The following is a 20,517-nucleotide window of genomic DNA, read 5'->3' on the forward strand; positions in this document are numbered from 1 at the left end:
ACGAATGAGCACGCCATGTATGCTCTTCCTGAAGGATGCAGACCCCTGGACTTACACCTCATTGTAACCCCCACTCGATGATTCTCCAGGGGTCGCACAGGCGGCCGCAGATGCAGGTCTCAGACCCTCCTAAATGAGTTAGTTTTACTACAGTGCTTAGCATAGAAGCGGAAGGCCAGTAGGGCACTCACTGGTGATCCTCCACAGTGAGCACGTTTTGCGTACGTGAGAAGGTTACCAGTGAGCAGGTTACAGCCACTTGCACAAAACCCGTACCCTCCCGCATTGCGCCCTTTCGGACGCCATGTGCACTCCTCGCTCTATTCTGCAGCGCTCGATGTGTTCAATGTTGCATTTTCTAATGACATGCTGTTTTGTCTAGAAGCCCATCGACTGACACCCTTATCATTTCAGAAGGGAAACTGGCCACCCAGTTGAATGCAACCAACCGGAGCAGACCATGAAGCCCCAAGCCGAGAGCCATGTCAGCGCTGGCAGCAGATCAGACGATGACGAGAACCTCAGTCTCCTCAGCCATGAGTCGCACGAATCCAACATTGCCGAAGATGCAGCTCTACACACCCCAGATGACCGTATTGAGGACGATCATTCTGTGGACCCTCAGCCAGGTGTCCAGAGCATTGAGGCCGTCGCAATGACATGGACGACTGGCGCTCTCATCACTGTCTACGTGATGATCTGGCTCACCCACTTTGTCGAGGGTGTCGTCGCAGGCTCGACCATGATCCTCACGCCTTATGTCACGTCGGCATTCGCCATGCATTCGCTAACCCCGACGGTCGGCATTCTGAGCAGCGTCGTCGGCGGTGTCACAAATCTCACCCTAGCCAAGATCCTGGACGTGTTCGGGCGCCCTCACGGCTTTCTATTCTGCATCATGCTGGCCACTCTTGGACTCGTCATGATGACCGCCTGCAACAACATTGAGATGTATGCTGTGGCCCAGGTTCTAGGCACCGTAGGCAATAACGGCATTCTGTACAGCTTGATGGTCTTCGTAGCCGATACGTCTTCACTGCGGAACCGAGGCTTGTTGCAGGCCATTGTCAGCTCGCCAAACATCATTACGTGCTTCGCAGCCGGACCGATCGCGTCAAAATTCCTTGAGGGGCCGGGTTGGCGCTGGGCTTTCGGCGTTTCTACGATCATGGTGCCCGCCATCACGCTCCCGCTGTTCGGTGTCCTCTGGAACAACCATCTCAAGGCGAAGAAGCAGGGTCTCGTCGTGAAGAACGGCGCCGACGACGAGGACCGCACGTTCTGGGAGGGCTTCCGCTACTACTGCGAGCAGTTCGATGCCGTGGGCCTCATCCTGCTCTCCTCCGGCGTCGCCCTCTTTCTGCTGCCGTTCAACCTCTACACCGTGCAGGGCTGGAGTCCTGCTGTCATCCTGGGCATGCTCAGCGCCGGCATCAGTCTGACGGCCGGCTTTGTCGTCTGGGAGCGGCGGTACGCCTCGATGACACTGATTCCTTACGCGCTGCTCGTCGACGGCACCGTCGCCGGCGCGTGCCTCCTGTCGGCGACGCTCTTCCTGAGCTACTTTGTCTGGAACAGCTTCTTCAGCTCGTACCTGCAGGTGGTCAACGATCTCAGCGTCGAAAATGCGAGCTACGTGGTGCAGAGCTACACCGTCTGCTCCGTTCTCTGCGGCATCGGCGTCGGCGCCCTGATCCACTACACGGGCCGCTTCCGTCCCATCTGCCTACACGTCGGCATCCCGCTTAGCGCCGCCGGCTCGGGGCTCATGCTGTACCTGTGCAGCATCGGCGCTGCCGTGGCGCCCATTGTCCTGTGCCAGATCCTCATCTCCGTCGCCGCCGCCACCATTATGGTCTGCGACGAGCTCGCCATCCTCGCCGCCGCCTCCCACCAGCACGTCGCCATCTGCCTCGCCGTTCTCGGCATGTTTGGCAACATTGGCGGCGCAATTGGCCTGACGGCCGCGTCGGCCATTTGGCAGGACGTCTTCCCGCAGAGGCTCGAGGCGTATCTCCCCCGCGCCGAGCTGCCAAACCTCGAACGCATTTACGCCAACATTTCCACGCAGCTGTCGTATCCGGTTGGGTCTGACGCACGCATCGCCATCCAGCATGCCTACCAGGACAGCCTGGCCAGGATGTTGGCTGTTGGCACGGGCATGTGGGTGGTTGGTCTGGTTGCTGTGTTGATGTGGAAGGATATAAATGTCATCAGCATCAAGCAGAACAAGGGACATGTTTGGTAGATTTTTGATTGTTGATTGTTGATTTGATAGATTACAATAGAGCCAACTCCCCGAATTGTCTAGACAGCCGATCATGCGCATCCCGCCGCGTCACATTGACGCCAAACACACTCTCTCTTTTCTAGAACCAGGTCAATGCTACCCAAGCATGCTACGTACAAGTGTCCCCCTCCCAAAAACGCCAGATACTTGAGTCAGTTGCTCATAAATGCACGACACGATCACCCAGTCTCAAAGAGCAAGACCCAATGCACCCATGCCGAGGGCCATTGATAAGACCAAAGGCGGCCTCGCCCACCCTTCCGCAGAGGAATCGGTCTCGGTGGCCGCAGCAGTACTCTCGTTCGACGCCATGTCGACATCTGACGCATCCGCCATGACCCTTGCCTTGACAAAGTTCAGCGCCGAGCTCCCGTACTTATAAGCATAGTTCTGGTGCGTCAGGTCGCTGCTACCCTTGGAGCAGTAGGGGTCCCTTTCGTCGCAGTAGGACTGGATCCTCTCGGCGTAGGTGGCGCACACGAAGCCCTGCTCCCGTGCCGCAAACTGATTCATGTCAGCTTTGTGCTCTTCGTACCAAGGAGAGAGACAGAGAAAAGGGAGAGAGATGAATGGAGAGATGGCGCCAAGGAAACGGGAGGGACGTACGCCACCGAGCTTAGCTGATCCGACGCTATAGGGTGAAGGGCTGAAGAATCGTGGGTTGCCCATCCACAGTGTCGCAACGACTTTCTCGCCCATCTCGGGAGACATGGGGATCATGTCGGTGATGAGACTCGGGGGATCGGGTCCGCCGCACATGGCATCGTCGATGATTTGGGCGCCCTGCGAACTCACGGCTCGTCAGCGCCTTCGTCTCAGGTATATACCCGCGCTTCGAAATGCCTTACCATGGAGTACCCTACGAGCACAAACTTGGTCTCTGGGCACCTTGTCATGACGGCTTGCGTTTGATTCAGCAGGGCCCTGAGTCCCGCCGTCACGCTCCGCCCATATGCATCACCACCTTCAGCTGGGTAATCGATAGCCTCAGCCGTCGAAGAGGGAAACTGGTCCAACAAGAGCTGGACGATACCCTGTGTAGAGCCCAAGCCCGCTGGCGCTGTCGGTTCTCGCGCGCCCAAGATGTGAATCTGTGGGCACGAGTTGCTGTCGCCACTCTGCCTTGTGTCAAGACCTCCAGCCACAGCACCGGCGACGAAGTATGGTAACGCCAAGATGGACTTCATGCTGAGAAAAGTATATCCTACGCGAAAACGTACGATCGTGAGGTACAAAATTGATCGACTGGTACCGAGGCCAGGAACGAGCGGCTGGCTCGCCTTTCTTTAAGGGATGTATTATGCTCCCAATACGACCCTGAAAGAGGGGAGGTCCTAAGAACTTGGTGCTCGGACGTCTGGTCGAAGTGCACGGCGCGATGTCAGGCAGGGGTGAACAGGGGTTGCGAGAGGCCTTTCCAGGTTGGCGGGGCCTACGATGCTGCAGAGGTTGCGATGCGGGCTGATAGTAACTGGATCAGGACAGCAATTCGGCCAGTTGACCAGATTTTGTCCAGCCAGCTTCAGGGTCCGAGGATCCCGGGAGCAGAGTTCTCCAGGCTCATATTTGACACACAGCTGTCATAAACGTGGAAACTGTCAAAAGCATGCTTGTGGAATCATGGCTGAATGCGTAGCTGTGCGCACGGACTTGACTGGGCTTCAGGGTCTTGGGGCAAGGAGTATGATCGACAACATGAGACGTCGCTTGGAGCTCGCGAACGACTGACCTGCAAGCCTCTCAGCGCCCTGGGCCCCTTGATTGAATGTTCATGTCGCGTGATCGTTCCGTGATCGGCTTTATTGACGAACCGGATATTCGACTCAGTCAAGTTACCCCCCATTGTCTTTCCTGGGCAACAGGCGGCGAGCCAGCCTGTCGCTGTTCGTGGTTGATGACAGGTGCTGGTCTTAAGTCTCGACGTCTAGCCAGAACCTCGGATTTTCAAATCCTACGCTGCTCTCGCTACATGATCAGGGGTGTGCTGACAACGGGCCTAGCACCATATGACTCCCAAACCCGCCTTTCTGTGATGGTGCATCTACTACCAGTCAAATGATAAGAGAGGATCTTGAACTCGCTGAATAGTCAAAGATTCGTGGCGTACATCAAGTTCATATGCAATAGGCATGTCAGGGATCATCTGCAGAGTCCATTGCTTCCTTCATGAGTAAGGACCTATATGAACAGGCGATCGCAAGGTGCTCTGGTAGTTTGTAACGTACTGGGTCGGATTAAGCCGATATATTAGAGTCGTCCCATTGACAAACCCCCTCAAAATGCAAAAGCAGGCACGAAGGTTTCCAGACAGCCTCTGATGGCTGGGACAATCACCACTCGATTCCAATTTTGTTTTCAACAGGTGGGTTCGACAATGTGCACGCAGTCTTCGTGAGAGATAGAGTTCGTTTTAAGGGGTTGCTGTAGGTCTCACGGTGAAGCAGCAGACGATATGAGGGAAGAGCATACAAAACACAAGGGTTTACATTATGCCTCTGAAAGGTCGAGGCGTTTGGCTAGCGGGGTTGGTGGCATTTTGTTGTGCTCGTCACTCCGGAGGTAAAAAGTACAAGATATGCCAAGGCTCGTTACAAGCACTTCAGCAAGGCACCTCCCTAACCCTGCGCCAATCGAACTGACAATAACGGCCATCATTGCTGTTGCTCACGAGTAACAGCGGAGGACCGACGACGCGATATATCTACTGACATCGTTGCGCGAGATTCTGCCTTAGAAAACCGGCTGTAAGGCCGATTTTGAGGCGAGCTGCCGACAGAATGCCTCCGACTCCAACCGGCCCAGCTTGGACGCAAGGTTGCACCACCTGGGCTTCCGATACAGCCACCCCGACGGGATGCCGACTCAAATAAACCCGGACCTGTTCACCGGAGGTCCTGGCACGGAAGACACGTTGGGCTTCTCAAGCCTAAATCAGCATCCACACTACCACTAGCGCCCTATTCGTTGTCAGCTTCCATACGACTACTGCAATCTCAAAGTTGTCCTACAAAAGATCAGCTTCTGGAGGCCTGTTACGGGGATTAAACGAAAAAATCATAACGGCAAGGGTTTCTATGGGGGAAAAACCCCCACAGTTACTCTTTCTAGGGAAAAGGCTTCTGTGGCTGTGATACCTCATGAGGGATGTATACTACGCGGTCGTCAATACCGGTCTCAGCCAGGAACCTGTTAATGATGGTGCCCCTGAAGACGTATTCCGTTCATTGCCAGGCATTCCTCTGTCATGCCCCAGACAATCTGATCGGGAGGCCGGCTTCAGGTGGTGCCAGTGCACCAGTGAAGCTACATGCTACACGCCCAGGTTGATATGAGCGTTCCAGTAGTACGACTACTACCAAGGTCTGCACTTGATCGTCGAGACAGCAAGTTGATGTGCTGGCAATAGTTGAGTGTTCAGCAAATGTCTATAGTTGTTTCTCTCGCGCCTTTGTTCATCATAGAACCGACATCGAAGACAACGCCATAGTTGGGACAATGACCGCTGGCAACCAGAACGCCGTTGAAAATCCATGTCGCGTCGCGAGACTGTAACCATCTGATGTGCCGTTCCAAAGCATAACCGCTTCGCCAACATGACCAGATTCATCAATGCTGCAGACGACTTTGCATCCGTTGTCTACGTCGCATCGCGTGGGAGGGCTGTGAGGGCCGCCCTCAGGGCCGCCCTCAGGCTTCGGCGCAAGTCGTCTCTTCCTGTCGTTGGCGTCATTCGTACCAGTGACATTAAAAACAAACTCAATCCACTGGATCTGAAGATAAGCCGTGTCATTGACGGCCATCTTGCCCGTCCAGCTGCCGCCATCACTCCAAGCAATGAACAAGATTCTGCTGGGATCTTTAGGAGCCTGAAGCTTGATGTCCGCCACCTCCGCGCCATTGGCAAACCATGTGCTTTGCCTTGGCGTCCAGTCCATGCGATGCACGGCCCAGTCGCTCCATGTTACACCTTTGGGCATGCTCGCGTTTGTCGACGCGCCTTCAACGTCGTCCCCCTGGGTGGTGAAGGATAGTTGATTAGTGTATTGTATGAGGTCGCGTGGCCCAGCCTCACTTCCATGTCTGCTTCCTGGACGTCTGCCGTCCCAGCGTCATTGTCCCGGTAGGTGAGCCAGGCGGTACAGGCACCGCGCCAGCCGATAGTGCGCGCATGCATGCGAATAGACACATGCTGGTAGGAGCCTAGGATCGATTTAAACTCGGACGCTGTCTGAAACCTCCAGTCCGCATCGTCAGGAAGGTGTCAGATGGCGAGGCGTCATCTTGGCTTTCGTCGCTGGCGTCAATGTATAGGTTGTTAAGCAAATCGATGAGGAGGACCGAAGCGTCGGTATCGTCAGCGCCTAAGCGGTCGCTGTCATTCCAAGTCTGGATACCCTAGGTCTCGGTCCATTTGTTGCTGTCGAAGTAGTCGCTTGTCACGTCGGCCGCTGTAGTGTCGTCCTCATCCCCGAGGATGGATGAAACATTGGTGTACTGCTTCAATGTGCGGAAATCGAAGAAGATATGGTCAGAGAAAAAGTCGTTGCTAGAACCATTGGTCTTGAAGCAGTTACGTTCCGAGTCTCGAAGGGGAACATCTTCGTTAGAGAGGACAAAGGGCGTTGCGCAAGCTAAGTAACTTGGGGGCCTCGAAATGACATGGCGCTATGACGCGCTGAAAAGGAGATTAAGTGGTGACAGTTGTAAGAATAAAATCGTGACAGTTTCATCCAAAAGATCGTGATCAAGGCTTGCACTCATTCCATCAATCAAAGAATGAGGCAAAGCGTCAGCTCGAGGGAATAGGCGACAGCGCCTTTTGACGAAAGGATCACAGGTTAGGTGAGCCGTCCACCAACACACACACACATTGATGCGAGTACATAGGCAGGTGTCTGAGGGGTTAACCCGGTGGCGTGGTCGGCTCCGTGTTTGACCCCCAACCAGGCGCCGTACTGATCGGGTTAACTAACGCGCCGCTCCCGATGGAGCTCGGCTGCGTCCAAACTCAATTTTATCCGGGTTGACATGAACGCCGTGACTGAGCAAAGTGGGAACCCCGACGCACACCTGGCGGTCCCCGAGACCACTTATGATGCCTACTGCCCCACCGATAGATACCGTGGTCAATATACAGAGTGTGACAGATCGACTCGAGCAGCGGACGAATCCTCGTGACCTGATCTCGCCATTTTAACAGAGTAAATACACGAATTGCCAGGAGACGCCTGCGGATCTCTAGAACACGGAGGTTCAGGGGTCGAAATCAGAGATTTGAGAGCTGCTGGGCATGGGAAAAAGCCGTGGGAGGTCGGGGACGGCCCTTCGGCGATTGGACTCTTAGCTGCGGGTCGGGAGTATTCAGAGTTATTCCTACCCCTAGCTAGAAATTAACCTCGGATATCACCTGGGTTAGACCTTTCGTTCTTGAGAAGACGATATTGACCTAGTCAAAAGCGTCTTCCTAAAAGCTGGCCGTTGCGTCAGCTCTGGTGCCCATGAGAGTAATTAAGCCTTCCTGCCGTCTCCGGTAGCCGGCCCTGGCTTCAAATGAGGACTTGGTTTCTACATTGATGCTATGGCCAGACAATCTTAGCTAGCTATCGACTTGAACCCACACACACCATATCCACACATACCATATAATTAGAAATAACGACAGGCGCAGTCGGTCCTACCAGTTCATACTATCATAGTAGCGTGAGGAATACGTAAGGCAACGCTAAGCTGATCAACTGGATAGCATGTGCCCCTTTAGGACCAAGAACGACCTTAGGTACAACGGTACGTACTAGGCGCTCCAGACACTATGGTAGAATTGAGCTTCCGGACGAATTATATAATATCACTTGATCGCCCTATATCATACAAGGATGTTTCAAGTAGGCGGTTGAGCCGGTCGGGCTTGGCTCCAAAGTACCTGAGACCTTTCTCGCTCCTAAAGGGATAAACTTGTTCGACCCAGACCTCTACTACGTCCTTGCCAAGGGCTCGTTGGACCCCTATGCGGAAGACCTCTCTTCACGCTGCTTGTTCCATCGCTCTGACACAAATGCCAGTCTTCTACGACGACGACAGCGACGATGTCCTTAAAATCCGGCCGACATTTTCAGCTCCGCCTCTGTAGCACCTGATCGTCAGAATCTCGTATATCTACACTTTTGGAAAACACAATTTCTCGTGTATCAGACATCTTTGTATAGTCCAACATTTTATATAGCTCAGGTTGTCTAGTCTCGTATCAAATCCGGAGGAATGGAGGGCATCAGTCTTCTAATAAGCTTTTAGGGCCGTTGAGGAAGGTGGTCCTGATTTTCTATAAATTCCCACGTCCTGTCGCCAAATGATGGTTGTTGGTATTCAGAAATCCAGAGGCATCAAATCAGTAGCCCTCATTCACTACAACAAGCAAAACTTACCCTTCACAACGCTGCACATCATTCTATCATGAAGATCACCAGCGTGGCTATCATGGCACTTTTGAGGTGCCTCGATCCTTTCTGAAAGACATCATGACTCTCGACTAACACCCGTCATAGCGTCACCGTAACTGCTCAAACTGGGCCGTATTATCTCAGCTACTGTAGTGGCGTATCACGGGATCTGGGTAAGTCCCTCTGCAAGAAGAAGGGCGGTTATTGGGGGCAGCGCAATGACGCTCCCGCCCTTTGGCGGAGCCGAAACGACTACTACGTAGGCATCGTGACGTGGCCCCTTGTATTTTCGTTTGCTAAATACACGCAGTGTCTTAGCAAAGGCTGGTGGGGAACAGACCCATGCCTGAAAGAGTATGGACAAGGCTTCCACGTTGTTAGTACGTAAACCGACTGGCCAGCACTTTGGAAGCGCTCCTGTTACTGATCGAATTCCAGACGTCAACACTTAGGGGCACACTTGCCTCTATTGAGCTGCTTTGCGGACTGGAGATTATGCCTGCAATAGCGATCAGGTGGACTGTACTCACATGACCAGGCGATCAGGCGAGGGTGGTAGTCCTGATCACTAGTAACGCCTTGAGGGAGTCTGGAAACGGGACCTATGGTGCGCGCAACGTCTCGAACTATTGGGCGCGAGATTGGCTCGGGTGTAGTTTGGAGTCGTGACTTGGATCAGGGCAGGACGTACACAGAAGATTAAAGCAGTCCCTTTTGGACGGAGGAATCAAGTAGCCTTCGATGCTTTCAAATGGTCCCACGTTCACGGTTTCTCCGTTTGGTCTGGACGTTTGACCAAGTAGGTCAGTTCTGTTGGGGGTCAAGGGTCTGAGAAAGGTGTGGTTTTATTGGGAAGCTATTCTGCAGGCAGGAGGGTGCCTGGAACTAAGCTATGGGAGCTGCCAGGCACAGGCCACCTGGCAACAGGTGAATGGCACTGAGTGAATGCCCTGGAAGCCCCAAGTGAATACCGCCAACAAGTTCTAGGTTCATCAAAACTGGGGAAATAACTGCGATAAGATTAATGGCGAGTCAAGAGGGTGTGGAATCCATACACCACACTCATTTGGATGGGGGTGGGGGGTTCGTGCTATGCCAGCGTCTCAGTAAGATGCCATGATCACCAGTGATAGAGATGTGGTCAGCGAGATGATCGAGGAGAGCTGTAGAAAGCAGAAGAAGACAGGGACCTTTCGGTGGTGTCGAGGTCCAAGTATCGTACTGTGCATAATACAGTGCGCGGAAGATCAACACAGTCCACCTGCCATGACGCAGCCCTGGATTTTTCGCTGGACCAGCCGCGCCTGAGCTGCGACTTGGTTGTAGAGCAGAGAGCCTCGATCTCAATGCACATGTTCGCGACCTGCAAACCTTGACTCCAGTCTCCCCACGCGTCCCCACGGCTTTCCACCACAGTCATACGATACCACCAACACACGTCTGCGGCCAACCCATACGTTTCATCAACCGGGCATGAAGCTCTCCACCACATTGCATTGAAGCAGAGCACCCATCTTTGTCGCCCTCTTTCGCCATGGCTTCCGACCCTCTCTCCCCGAGCCGCGTCGAGACCGAAATGGCAGGAGCTGATGCTGACGCCGAGGCCGAGGCTGCCATTGCTGCTGCTGTTGCCGCTGCCGGCGCATCGCCCGAACACGATCCTCAGCTCGAGGACACGGCGTCACGCGACTCCGAAGCCGCGGCCGCCCCTGCGAAGGACGACGGTGCCGCACAACCAGACACGATCGACGACCCGTCAGCGGCACCACCATCATCCACCCGATCCTCGCCCGAGCCCGGCGAAACACACTCGGCCTCCCCAACCCCCAGCCCCTCCGACCCCCCTCTGCCCGACGAACAGCCTCCCCTGCCGAACGAGGCGCCGCCGCTCCCCAACGAGGCCCCGCCCGCCGCCGGAGACGACGGCTGGGATTTCCAGTGGGACGCCACGACCCAGGCCTACTTCTTCTACAACCGCTTCACCGGCGCCACGCAATGGGACAACCCGCGCCTCGCCGCCGCCGCCTCCTCGTCCACGACAGCCACGCCCGGCGCGCCAGGCACGTCAGCCGCGGCCACAGCCCTCACCGCGCCGCCGCCGCTGCCAGCAGACACATCGCGCCCGCCCGCCGGCGGCTACAACCCCGCCATCCACGGCGACTACGACCCCACGGCCTGGTACGCCCAGACGGAGCCCTCGGAGGCGGAGCAGCACGCTGCCGCCGCGCAGGCCGGACAACTGCTGGGAGGCGACTACGCCGCCGCGGTCGCCTTTAACCGCTTCACGGGCCAGTTCCAGGCCGCCGGGGACGGGCCGGATCGGCACTCGGACGAGGCCAAGAGCAGGCGGCAGATGAATGCCTTCTTCGACGTCGACGCCGCGGCCAACTCGCACGACGGCCGGAGTCTCAAGGCCGAGAGGTCGGGCAAGAAGCTCAGCAAGACGGAGCTGAAGCAGTTCAAGGAGAAGAGGAAAGCGAGAAAGGAGGAGAAGAGGAGAGCATGGCTGAGGGATTAATGTTTCTTCTTTTTTTTCTGAATTGGGTTGTCGTCGGGGGGTTTTTTTTTTTTCTTGTTGCAATTTTGTCCCGTCGCTTGTTTCTTGGGAAGGTTCATCGGCGTTGGATGCGGATGCGCTGACGGGGGTTGCGCTGCATGTACTGGTCGGGAGCAGCCTGGACATTTCGGCTGCTGTTGTGCTTCGGCAGGAGAATCACCGCAGGATGGTGCAGGAATAAAAAGTCATGAGACGCTCTCGAATGTGATGCCGGGATTGGGACAGAACTATACCCAGAAGCAACAGGAGAACAACACTGAGATGAGGTCGATCGAGCTAAGGGTTGGGGTATCAGAACTTGCGTGGTCTGTTTGTCTCGCCGCCATGTATGCAAGCATTCTATCCAACGACGCCAAGACGTACACATGGCTGCTAACATTTACTCTTCATCCTCCTCGTCGTCCAGATCGTCCAGGTCCATGTTCAGATCGACACTTTCGTCATCGCTCTCTCCTTCTCCTTCCGCCGCCTTCTTCTCGGCGGCCGCAGCCACGGGCCGCTCCGGTATGCTCTTCTCCACGCCATACTTCTTGTATGGCGGTACCACGTCCACGGCGTCCTCGAGCTTGCGCTTCTGAGACGCCAAAGAACCGCCTGCCACTTCAACGGTGGACGGCTTGTGCGTCAGGAAAGGGCTGTTACTGCTAGCCAGATCCTTGCCCTCGCCGCTCAGCACGGGAGCCGTCTTGGAGGCAATGCCAAAACCGCTGCCACCCTCGGCCTCGTCAGCCTTTGAGTCCTCGCCGCTGCCTTGCACTTCAATGGCATCGACCATCTCATCATCATCTTCGTCATCTTCTACTTCTTCCAGCTCTTCAAAGCCGGCCGTCATGTCGACGCCATCACCAGACGAGGGCGCTGAGGAGCGAATGTTGGACCGAAGAATCTCAACCCCTTGATCGCGAGGGAAGCGGCGCGACAGATGCGGTAGGATACTGGCGTAGCTTTTACCAGACTCGTTGATGTAAGGATTCAGGACACTGGCGAGCATGGCATCCCTGCTCTGGCTGAGCACAGCTGTCTGGTCGAGCAGCCCACGCAGGCCCGGCTTGAGGCGCCGCTGTGGGATGTTGGCGAGGAGGCTGGCCAGAAGCGTCTCGGCGATTTCCAGTTGCTCTTTGGCAAGACCAGTGGTGTTGGCGGGAGTCAAAGCTGCGTCACCTTGCTGTTGGGGGAGGAAGAGGTCAGCATTCGCGGCGATGCTGTTCTTCTTGGCGCCCGATTCGGGCTTGCTGGAGGGCGCGGGGGCTGCGAGGTGGCCCGCTTCCTGCTGCAGATCACGGCAGGATGCAAGCATGACGACGCCGACGGCGTCAATTGCCGGCTTGCTCATGCCGGGACCAACAATCGGCAGCATGTCGCAGAGGATTTTGTACGCGGCGACACGAACAATCGGGTTATCGATGCCAGACTTGAGAATCAGAACGACAATGTCGAGACTTTCGGACGCAAGAGGAAGGGCATTGTGTTGCAGTCTCTTGAAGAGAGTCTGGAGAAGCTCGAGTGCCGCAACGTGAATGCTGGCCATGATACTCCAAAGCTCCTCCTTCTCCTCTCTGCCAATAGCCGGATGAGTCTCGAGAGCCTGCTCCCACGTTTGTGTCTTGCCACGACGGCTGATGAGAGAGACGCGGCTGACAGTATCAAGGAACGCGCCGACAGGAATGACGCCAAAGTCTTTGGTAGGGTAGCGCAGCGAGTCCGCCATGAGCCGGAACAACCCGATCAGTCTGTCACCACCAGCGCGAACGCCCTTCCACGCAGGCAGCTGAATGCCCGAATCCTCCCCCTGCGGCGGGGCGTCATAGTTGACAGTGGACCGCGCGCGTGGCGGGACAGTATCCCAGCTCTCTTGAACAGCGCGAAAGACCTGGTCTGCACAGAGATGAAAATCCTTCGGCAGTTCTGCCGCAAACTTGGCCCATTCGTCGCTTGGGCCAGACTTGCCGGCGGTAGTAAAGTGGATGGAGATGACGACTCTTCGGCTTACGCGCTGCAAAGACTCGGGGACCAAGATGTCGTCGGAAGAAGTAGGTGCGAGATACGGCTTGATGACGACCCTGATATCCTTGTTGAACGGGCGGCAGGTGGCGGGGTAGAGAGGTTGCAGTGTAGCAAAGGCGTCCAGAATCGTCTCGACAAGGTGCAGCGGTGTCTTCAAGCGTTCGCCAACCGATGGCTGTTTCACGAGCTGTAGGCAAGCGTTGAAGAAAGTGGCAATGGTGGGGGTCGCGATCTCGCGCGTCAATGTCTGGAAGCCGTTGACGAGGGTGTAGATCTTGATGAGTGCCACCACACACAACTCTTTGACGGCGAAGGGGTCGTTTTTCTGCAGTTGTGAGTACATTGCCTGACGCCAGGTATCGCTCACAGTCAACCCACCTGAAGAATAGACAGAAGACTGCGGACCCATGGTCCAGATTCGCGCAGACACTCCCATCCACCAACATCGACCACGGCCTTGACGAGTGTCACACCAGTAAAACGGCCGGCAGCGCTTTTGCCGTTGAGAAGTGTCGTGATGATTGTCTTGAGCTTATGCACCAGCATGTAGGCCTCGTTCGCGCCATCCTTGGCCTTGGGATCGTGCGGCGTGGAGAGGACATCTCGGCACCGAAGAACGTGGCCTGTGAAAGCCGGTATCGAGTGAGGCAGCTGAGCGGGTGGTGTAGATGTGAGGCGGCGGCAGAGGACGCGCAGATCCGGGGGAAGAGACATGGCAGCCTTGATTTTGACCAATCTCCCAGGCGGTTGAAACCAAAAGTCGATGAGTCTGTCTCGGTGGCAGATTGCAATACGAGATGTCGCAAGCACTTCTTTCTGATCAATGAGCAAAACCTCTGAGGAACTGAGGAAGCAGCTGTTGAAACTTTTTTGGCAGCGATTGAGAAGTACCTCCGTACCTTTTTGCGGGACCTCAGGTCCACCATTTCTGATTGGTCAAAATTTCCAACCCCCCTTGTTCCTGCTCCTGCTACGGTTCGTCGATCGACAGTCCCGGTAGGTCCAGGAGGGAGCTCCTGCCTAAGCCCCTGCCGCCGGGCTGCTGACGGTGCCCGTCAGATGCTCCTGCTGTTTGTTGCTGGCTAGCCCCGAGCTCCATGGCAGGCACAACTGTCGTATCCTGCTTCCAACATTCTTTCTGCTGCCTCTGGCGAGCCCCCTTACGTGACGCAGGTCCCAATCTTCCCCGCGACAAAAAACCTACCGAGCATGCCACGACTGCAAACACGATAGCGTCGCGTCCTTGTTTTTCTGTACTTCTGCTGTACTGGGCATCTCATCTTGGCGCAAAATGGTGAGCATTGATGGCGTCCAGGGGACCCCCCTTCCGTGATGCCAATCTGGCTGCATCAATGACGTACAGCTTGGCTAATCCCTCGCCAACACCTCCAGCCCGACGCGACCAAAGCTGCTCACTACATCCAGGCCCTCGATGCTGCGAGGGCCGAGGGAAATTGGCAAGCTGTTCCGGAGTTCGTGCGCAAAATCAGGAAACATGCGCCGGATCGAACATGCCTCACCTTGACCGCCGAGCTCGAGTACGCCGTGTCAACATCCTCCAAATCCTCTTCGAACACCGCCTCCCGTCCCCAGACCGCACGACCTCAGACTGCTGCAGCACCTGCGAGCGACATCGACACGGCTGAACAGATCTCCAAACTTCTCGAGACTATCGTGAATGACGACCTGCACCCCGAAGATAAATTCCAGGCGCAAGTTGCCGTGGGCTGGGTGCACTGGACCAGCAAGGAATACCGCTTGGCCGCTACGAGACTGCCTTCAACCCTTGACCAACAAAATATCCAGGATCCCGACAACAAGGTGTCCGAATGGACGAGCGTCTGCTCGCTCAAGGCAGCCTACCTCAAGGCCGACTGCCTGGTCGTCAGTGGACAGAGGGAGGAAGCACTACGCATATTCGAGGCCGCTCTGCCGGCTGCCACAGCCATATGGTCGAGAAAGAGCGCCGGTAAACAACTGCGATACTGCTCCGAGCTGTTCTTGACCGAGTTCTGTATGCTGCAGAGCGAGGCTCTCCAGTCCAACGAGAGGTCCCTCCAGGACATAGACTCTCTGGCCTGCTATCGGTCCTGGGCCAGGTACTGGGAGGCCTTCACAGTTGTCGGTGGCCAGGGCTACAGAGGCTCTGTCCCGAGGCGGCGCGTCTGGAACGAATATTACTCCGCCCTTTCCAACATCCTCGACCTTAACCTCCCTTACCCTACAGGCAGCTTGCCCGCGATGACCACCGAGATGTCTCCGAGAAGCCTGCTGCGCGTGGAACTGAAAAAGGTGGAGGCCGCTTTTGAGGCTCTGCTGATTGCGGAAACCCAATTTCCGAAGGCTGATGAGGAGCGTGAGGAAGTCGAGGAGTTTGCCAAGTCCGTCATGAAGAATTGGTCCATTCTTTGTGGTCGCGGATGGAGAGAAGAAGACCTCGGTGAAGGCGGCCGTGAGAGCGTCAGCCGTGGCGCTTTGGATGTCTTTTACCGTGCTGCGACTAAAACCTACCACTCGACTGCCATTCTAAGGTTCATCTTCACTGTTCACCTGTCAGTCGCCGAATTCGACCTTGCGTTCAAAGCTTTTGATTCGTACTTGGAGCTGGTCAAGCACGGCAAGGCAAGAGTGGACAAGACGGGACATTCCGAGGGCGGACTCGATGACGACGGCACGGTCCTCGAAACAATCTCGCAGTGCATCCTAGCGCTTTGTCGGTACGGGGGCAAGGACGCCATTGAGAAAGCCAAAGATCTGGGTGCTGAGCTGGAGGACTGGATGGCGAGATTGCCGCAGCTGAGGGCAGGTGTCTCGGACGGAACCACGCTTCCGGAACTCGAGGAGACCACCAGCACGCTCCATCCCGAGATCTCACCCAGATCTGTCGCTTTGTCATGGCAGGCGGTGGGTCTATCACATGCCCATTGGTCCCGTGTTACATACGACGCCGGCTCTCGAGTTGAACTGCAAGCCAAGGCGATTCGATGTCTTCGAAAAGCAGTCTCACCAGAGCTCGGCCGTACTCGCGACGTTCGCAGTCTATTTGCCCTTGGCCTTCTGTTGGCGGAGCGGAGGGAGTTGACGCCGGCCATTGAGATTGTCAAGACCGCCTTGATTGCGCACAAGTCATCAGACGATGTCCAAAATCACTATCATGGCCCATACTGGCAACAACGCTCGCTTCTCCCGTTGTGGCACCTGCTTGCCTTGTTGATGAGCGCGCGGCAGGACTATGCCATGGCAGAGAGATCGTGCGAGGGCGCGTTCGAGCAGTTTGGCGATGATACAATTCTTTTCGGTAGATCTAAGGAGGGATTCAGGAGCGATCATCTGAATGACCTCGACGAGAAGCACGCCAACGCACACAGCGCAGTTGTGGACGAAATGGATGACTTTGAACGTGAGAGCATTCTCGAGGTCAAAATGACGCAGCTTGCCCTTGTAGAGGTCGTCGAAGGTCCTGAATTTGCTGTCAATGCTAGCCACGAGCTGCTCTCCTTCTTTCAGCGGCTTTTTGGCGATGTCAAGCCTAGCAAGCCCACTCTCAACTTGCCCACAACGACAGAGGTACCGAAGAGCTCGGCCGGCACGCTGCGCAGTATTAGGAGCAGCATCTTCGGCGGCCGATCTGAGCGCACAGGTCGTACTTCCAGACGCGCGAGCCTCCTCGAAAGCGAAAAGTCCGTGGCGCTATCGACACGGCCCCCTACTTCGCAGACTTCTGCCGGCGTTGCGCCGACCATCCAGGTGACCGGTGAATCTGGGCAAGTGACAGAGCGCAAACCTTCTCGTAGGTTGAGGGGGAGAAGCGAGTCTGGCAGGCGCAACAGCCTCAAGAAAAGAGAGAGCAGCAGCAGTCGGAAGAGGGCGCCTAGCCTCGGCCCCCCTATTCACTCACCCACAGTTGTTGATGGCGAAGTCTTTTTCACTCCTACGACCGAGATTCCCTTGACAGATTTCCTCGGCTCTGCCAACGGCGGCAGGCAACAAGCCTCAGGATTCACAGGACCTCGGGGCCAGACCCTCAATCATCTCGACTCGTACACATCCCAGGCTTCCAAGACAACCGCATATTCCTATTCAGAAATCTCCGCAGATGCAACATACACCATCACCAATCCTTTGCCTGTCATCAAGTTTTCTCAGGAAGTGCAGCGGAAGCAGCGAACCACCCTTCTCGTTAAAGTGTGGCTGATGATCGCGGGTTTCTATCGAAGAGCTGACATGTTTGAAGACTGCCGGGGCGCTGTTGGAGAGGCGCAGAAGCTGGTGCAGGGACTTGACACGGAGCGGAGCGCATCGGAGAACGGGGCTTCGTACCGAAACGCGGGATGGGCGGAGAGAAAAAGTATCGACGAACTGTGGGGTGACGTTTGGGCAGAGGTACGGTCCCATGGCAATGAATCGACACGAAGAATAGGACCAAGACTAACCTCTGCATAGCTCGGCTACCTCTCGCTCGCCAAAGAAGCACCCTACGACGCTCGTTCCGAGTTTGAGTCCGCTCTGACGCACTTCCCCAATCACCCTGCGGCCATTGTGGGCCTCTCCAGTATCCTCCTTGATATTTTCACGGAGCAGATCCGCCCACCGCCCACCGTGCCCAGCCTCTCCATCGAAAACGGACTCTTCGACTCGGACCTCACCCCTTCGGCGTCCCTGCCAAGTATAACAACACCAGCTGATGGGCTCCGCTCCGAGCCGCTTGGACTGGGTTCCGGCAAATCAGTCAACGCGGAACATCACGCCGAGTCCTGCATCATCCACGACAAGGACTCGAAGACAGAGGACGATGACAAGCTACCCGCCCCTTACAAGGCCAGCTCGCTGCCGCTAATCGACCGCCTCGCGGCTCGTGATCGCGCGAGCGGCCTCCTGACGGGCCTCACCAAGTTGGGGTCCGCCTGGGACTACTCCGAGGCGTGGTTCGCGCTGGCCCGCGCGCACGAGGAGAGCGGTCTGCCGGAGCGGGCCAAGGAGGTGCTCTGGTGGTGCGTCGAACTCGAGGAAGGCAGGGGCGTCAGGGAATGGCGCTGCCTGGGCAGTGGAGGGTACGTCCTGTAGGCAGGCCGCCTGCTCCATATCCTAGTATATCCTAGCGTGCGTAGCGCAGCTTCTGTTTTTCGAACATCGGGGGCATTATTAATCAATTGACGTGATGCAAGGAGCGTTTTGAATAAGTAGCATCCTATGGACATGGACATGAATGTGGGATAGAATCGTGGTCATGTCCCTTGGACTTTTAGAAGTTTCTAACACTCTATATCCCATGGCAAGAACGCCCAAGACATCACCAAACCCTGTCTCCCAAAAAGAACATGACAAACCTTGCGCCGGCACCGATGAAAACATGACAGAAAAGAGGGGAATTCAAATGCAAATAAAACCTCCTTCAAAGAAATACAAACAATCAACAGATCACCATGCGGACAAGCCGGGTGGCAACAGAGGATACTCTTCCCCTTCAATAATCTCCGAGCCGAACGGATACCGCGCGTCCAGTTCCGCCTCCGCCTCTTCCTTTGCCCCGTCTCGTCGCCAGACGGCATTGCACTCACCGGGAACGTACTCGGCGGCGTCCATGGCGAGCGTCATCTTGACCTCCGGGCAGTAATCCCAGATGTGCTTGCGTAGGGCCGGCGTGCCCCAGATCGGGCCGTGGAGCATGACGCCGCTGCCGCCGGTGTGGTAGCCCATAGGCTCGTAGAAGCCGTCGCGCCAGCTGTCGAGCTCGGAGACGTATTCCCCCTCAGCCGCAGCATCGAGCGAGCTGTTGAAGGCGTCACTGCCGCTGCCGATTTTGATGTGTTCGCCCGAGTGCATCTCGCCGCTGAAAGTGAGGGAGACGGTGCCGTTGGCAACACGAGAGCCGGGTCGGTGGGCGAGACGCTCGGCGAGCCAGACGTCTTCGGGTTCAGTGCCGTCGACGCGGACCTGTTCACGGAGGACATCGATCATGGCTGAGACTCGTCGGATAGACAGGCCACCGTTGCCACCCCAGCGACCGGAGGGGTTCCAAGGAGCGCCAATCCAGTCGTATTCGAGGAAGTCGTTGATGTTGTGGCGACTGTTGGCGCAGAGAATGCTGTCGGTCTGGAAGACAAGCAGCCACTCTGCGGGACGGAGTACCGTTTCGTAGAGCCACAGGGTCGTCAGGAAGCGGGAGATCATCTCCTGACCGGCGGTGCTCATGTTGGACGGGATGAAGGTGAGGTCAAGCTTACCAGAATTGACATGCTCGCGAATAGCCATAGACTGGTTGATATGCGCGACGGATGCCTCAGAGCCCATAAAGCGGAAGCGCCAGTCGGGGGGTACGACAGCCATGAAGTGCAGCATGAGGGGGGCTAGTATAGGATTGGGACGGTTCTCAATCAGGAGGGCGACCTTTGAGTGGTTGAATGGCGACTGGACACCATATTGGAGGCTGACTTGAGGAACTGCCATGGTCTTGATGGATGGCAGGGACAGCCATATTGTCAGGCCTCTGCTCACTATCAGCACATCGTTCGGGGGTAAGGGTACATGGCGATGTGATGCGACTGACAGAAAAACTACTAGACCACAGGCAGTTCTCATTCGCTTAGTTGTCATGTTCCATAGTGCCAAGAAGGGGTTATGAGGCTCGTCGGGGGTGGACGGTGCCCTCGAGGATTCCATTTTGTGATGGCGTGAGTTACTACTGGTCCCGCGCCGAGCGACCAGCAGCAGCAGTAGTACAATGGGTTCGATGCTGAGGGGAAGATGGAATGAGGTGGATACGTCAAGACAGACCGTCTAGAAGGGCAGGAAGAATTAAAGACCACGTCGATTGGAATCTCAGGATCCGGAAATGGGACAAGTTGATTGACAGTCAGGATGTGGCCAGTTCAGTAGGTTGTCAGAGAGCTGGGAGCTTTCCGTCTGATAGTGAAATGCCAAGAAAAATGAGACGAAGGTGCCCCCCAAGCCCCCTGGCGGCCGCTCGCTCCTTCCTAGTCGCCCGCCATTTGCTGTTGGGAAGGGACCGTGAGCGTTTCAAGGCAGGAATGCACTTGTTTGGTGATACCCTGGAGTGCAGTTGCGGCCAGGTGGGGTGGATATGCCTGCTGGCTCCATTTCGATTGCTCCCTTAATCGCCCTGAGCGCCACGTTCGGGTGGTCGATTCGGGTACTTTGGAATACATCTTGGTCCTGGCCTACGGGGTGGCATCTGGCCATTGTGGCTGGAGGTCGTGGATTGCAGCTGCCTG

General features: G+C 56.0%; 6 protein-coding genes across 6 annotated transcripts; 3 read left to right on the plus strand and 3 right to left on the minus strand.

Moving 5' to 3' along the window:
- Positions 1-460: 460 nt before the first annotated feature.
- On the plus strand, positions 461-2,248 carry D7B24_006299 (uncharacterized protein; the record flags this gene model as incomplete). The annotated part of the gene is made up of 1 exon (XM_028640432.1): positions 461-2,248. The coding sequence occupies one exon, from the start codon at positions 461-463 to the stop codon at positions 2,246-2,248; it is 1,788 nt and encodes a 595-aa protein (XP_028495419.1).
- A 231-nt stretch (positions 2,249-2,479) lies between these two features.
- On the minus strand, positions 2,480-3,477 carry D7B24_006300 (uncharacterized protein; the record flags this gene model as incomplete). Its single annotated transcript, XM_028640433.1, has 3 exons — positions 2,480-2,794; positions 2,897-3,073; positions 3,139-3,477. The coding sequence occupies 3 exons, from the start codon at positions 3,475-3,477 to the stop codon at positions 2,480-2,482; spliced, it is 831 nt and encodes a 276-aa protein (XP_028495420.1).
- A 6,781-nt stretch (positions 3,478-10,258) lies between these two features.
- On the plus strand, positions 10,259-11,242 carry D7B24_006301 (uncharacterized protein; the record flags this gene model as incomplete). Its single annotated transcript, XM_028640434.1, has 1 exon — positions 10,259-11,242. The coding sequence occupies one exon, from the start codon at positions 10,259-10,261 to the stop codon at positions 11,240-11,242; it is 984 nt and encodes a 327-aa protein (XP_028495421.1).
- Positions 11,243-11,660: 418 nt separating this feature from the next.
- Positions 11,661-13,999, minus strand: D7B24_006302 (uncharacterized protein; the record flags this gene model as incomplete). Its single annotated transcript, XM_028640435.1, has 2 exons — positions 11,661-13,610; positions 13,664-13,999. The coding sequence occupies 2 exons, from the start codon at positions 13,997-13,999 to the stop codon at positions 11,661-11,663; spliced, it is 2,286 nt and encodes a 761-aa protein (XP_028495422.1).
- A 109-nt stretch (positions 14,000-14,108) lies between these two features.
- D7B24_006303 (uncharacterized protein) lies at positions 14,109-18,349 on the plus strand (the record flags this gene model as incomplete). Its single annotated transcript, XM_028640436.1, has 3 exons — positions 14,109-14,172; positions 14,649-17,668; positions 17,729-18,349. 3 exons carry the CDS (start codon positions 14,109-14,111, stop codon positions 18,347-18,349), a joined length of 3,705 nt encoding a protein of 1,234 aa, XP_028495423.1.
- Positions 18,350-18,703: 354 nt separating this feature from the next.
- D7B24_006304 (uncharacterized protein) lies at positions 18,704-19,945 on the minus strand (the record flags this gene model as incomplete). The annotated part of the gene is made up of 2 exons (XM_028640437.1): positions 18,704-19,772; positions 19,833-19,945. 2 exons carry the CDS (start codon positions 19,943-19,945, stop codon positions 18,704-18,706), a joined length of 1,182 nt encoding a protein of 393 aa, XP_028495424.1.
- Between the last annotated feature and the right edge of the window lie 572 nt (positions 19,946-20,517).

The sequence above is a fragment of the Verticillium nonalfalfae genome (genome assembly GCF_003724135.2).
Source record: "Verticillium nonalfalfae strain VnAa140/NRRL 66861 chromosome Unknown scaffold_43, whole genome shotgun sequence".
In the NCBI taxonomy this organism is placed as follows: domain Eukaryota; kingdom Fungi; phylum Ascomycota; class Sordariomycetes; order Glomerellales; family Plectosphaerellaceae; genus Verticillium; species Verticillium nonalfalfae.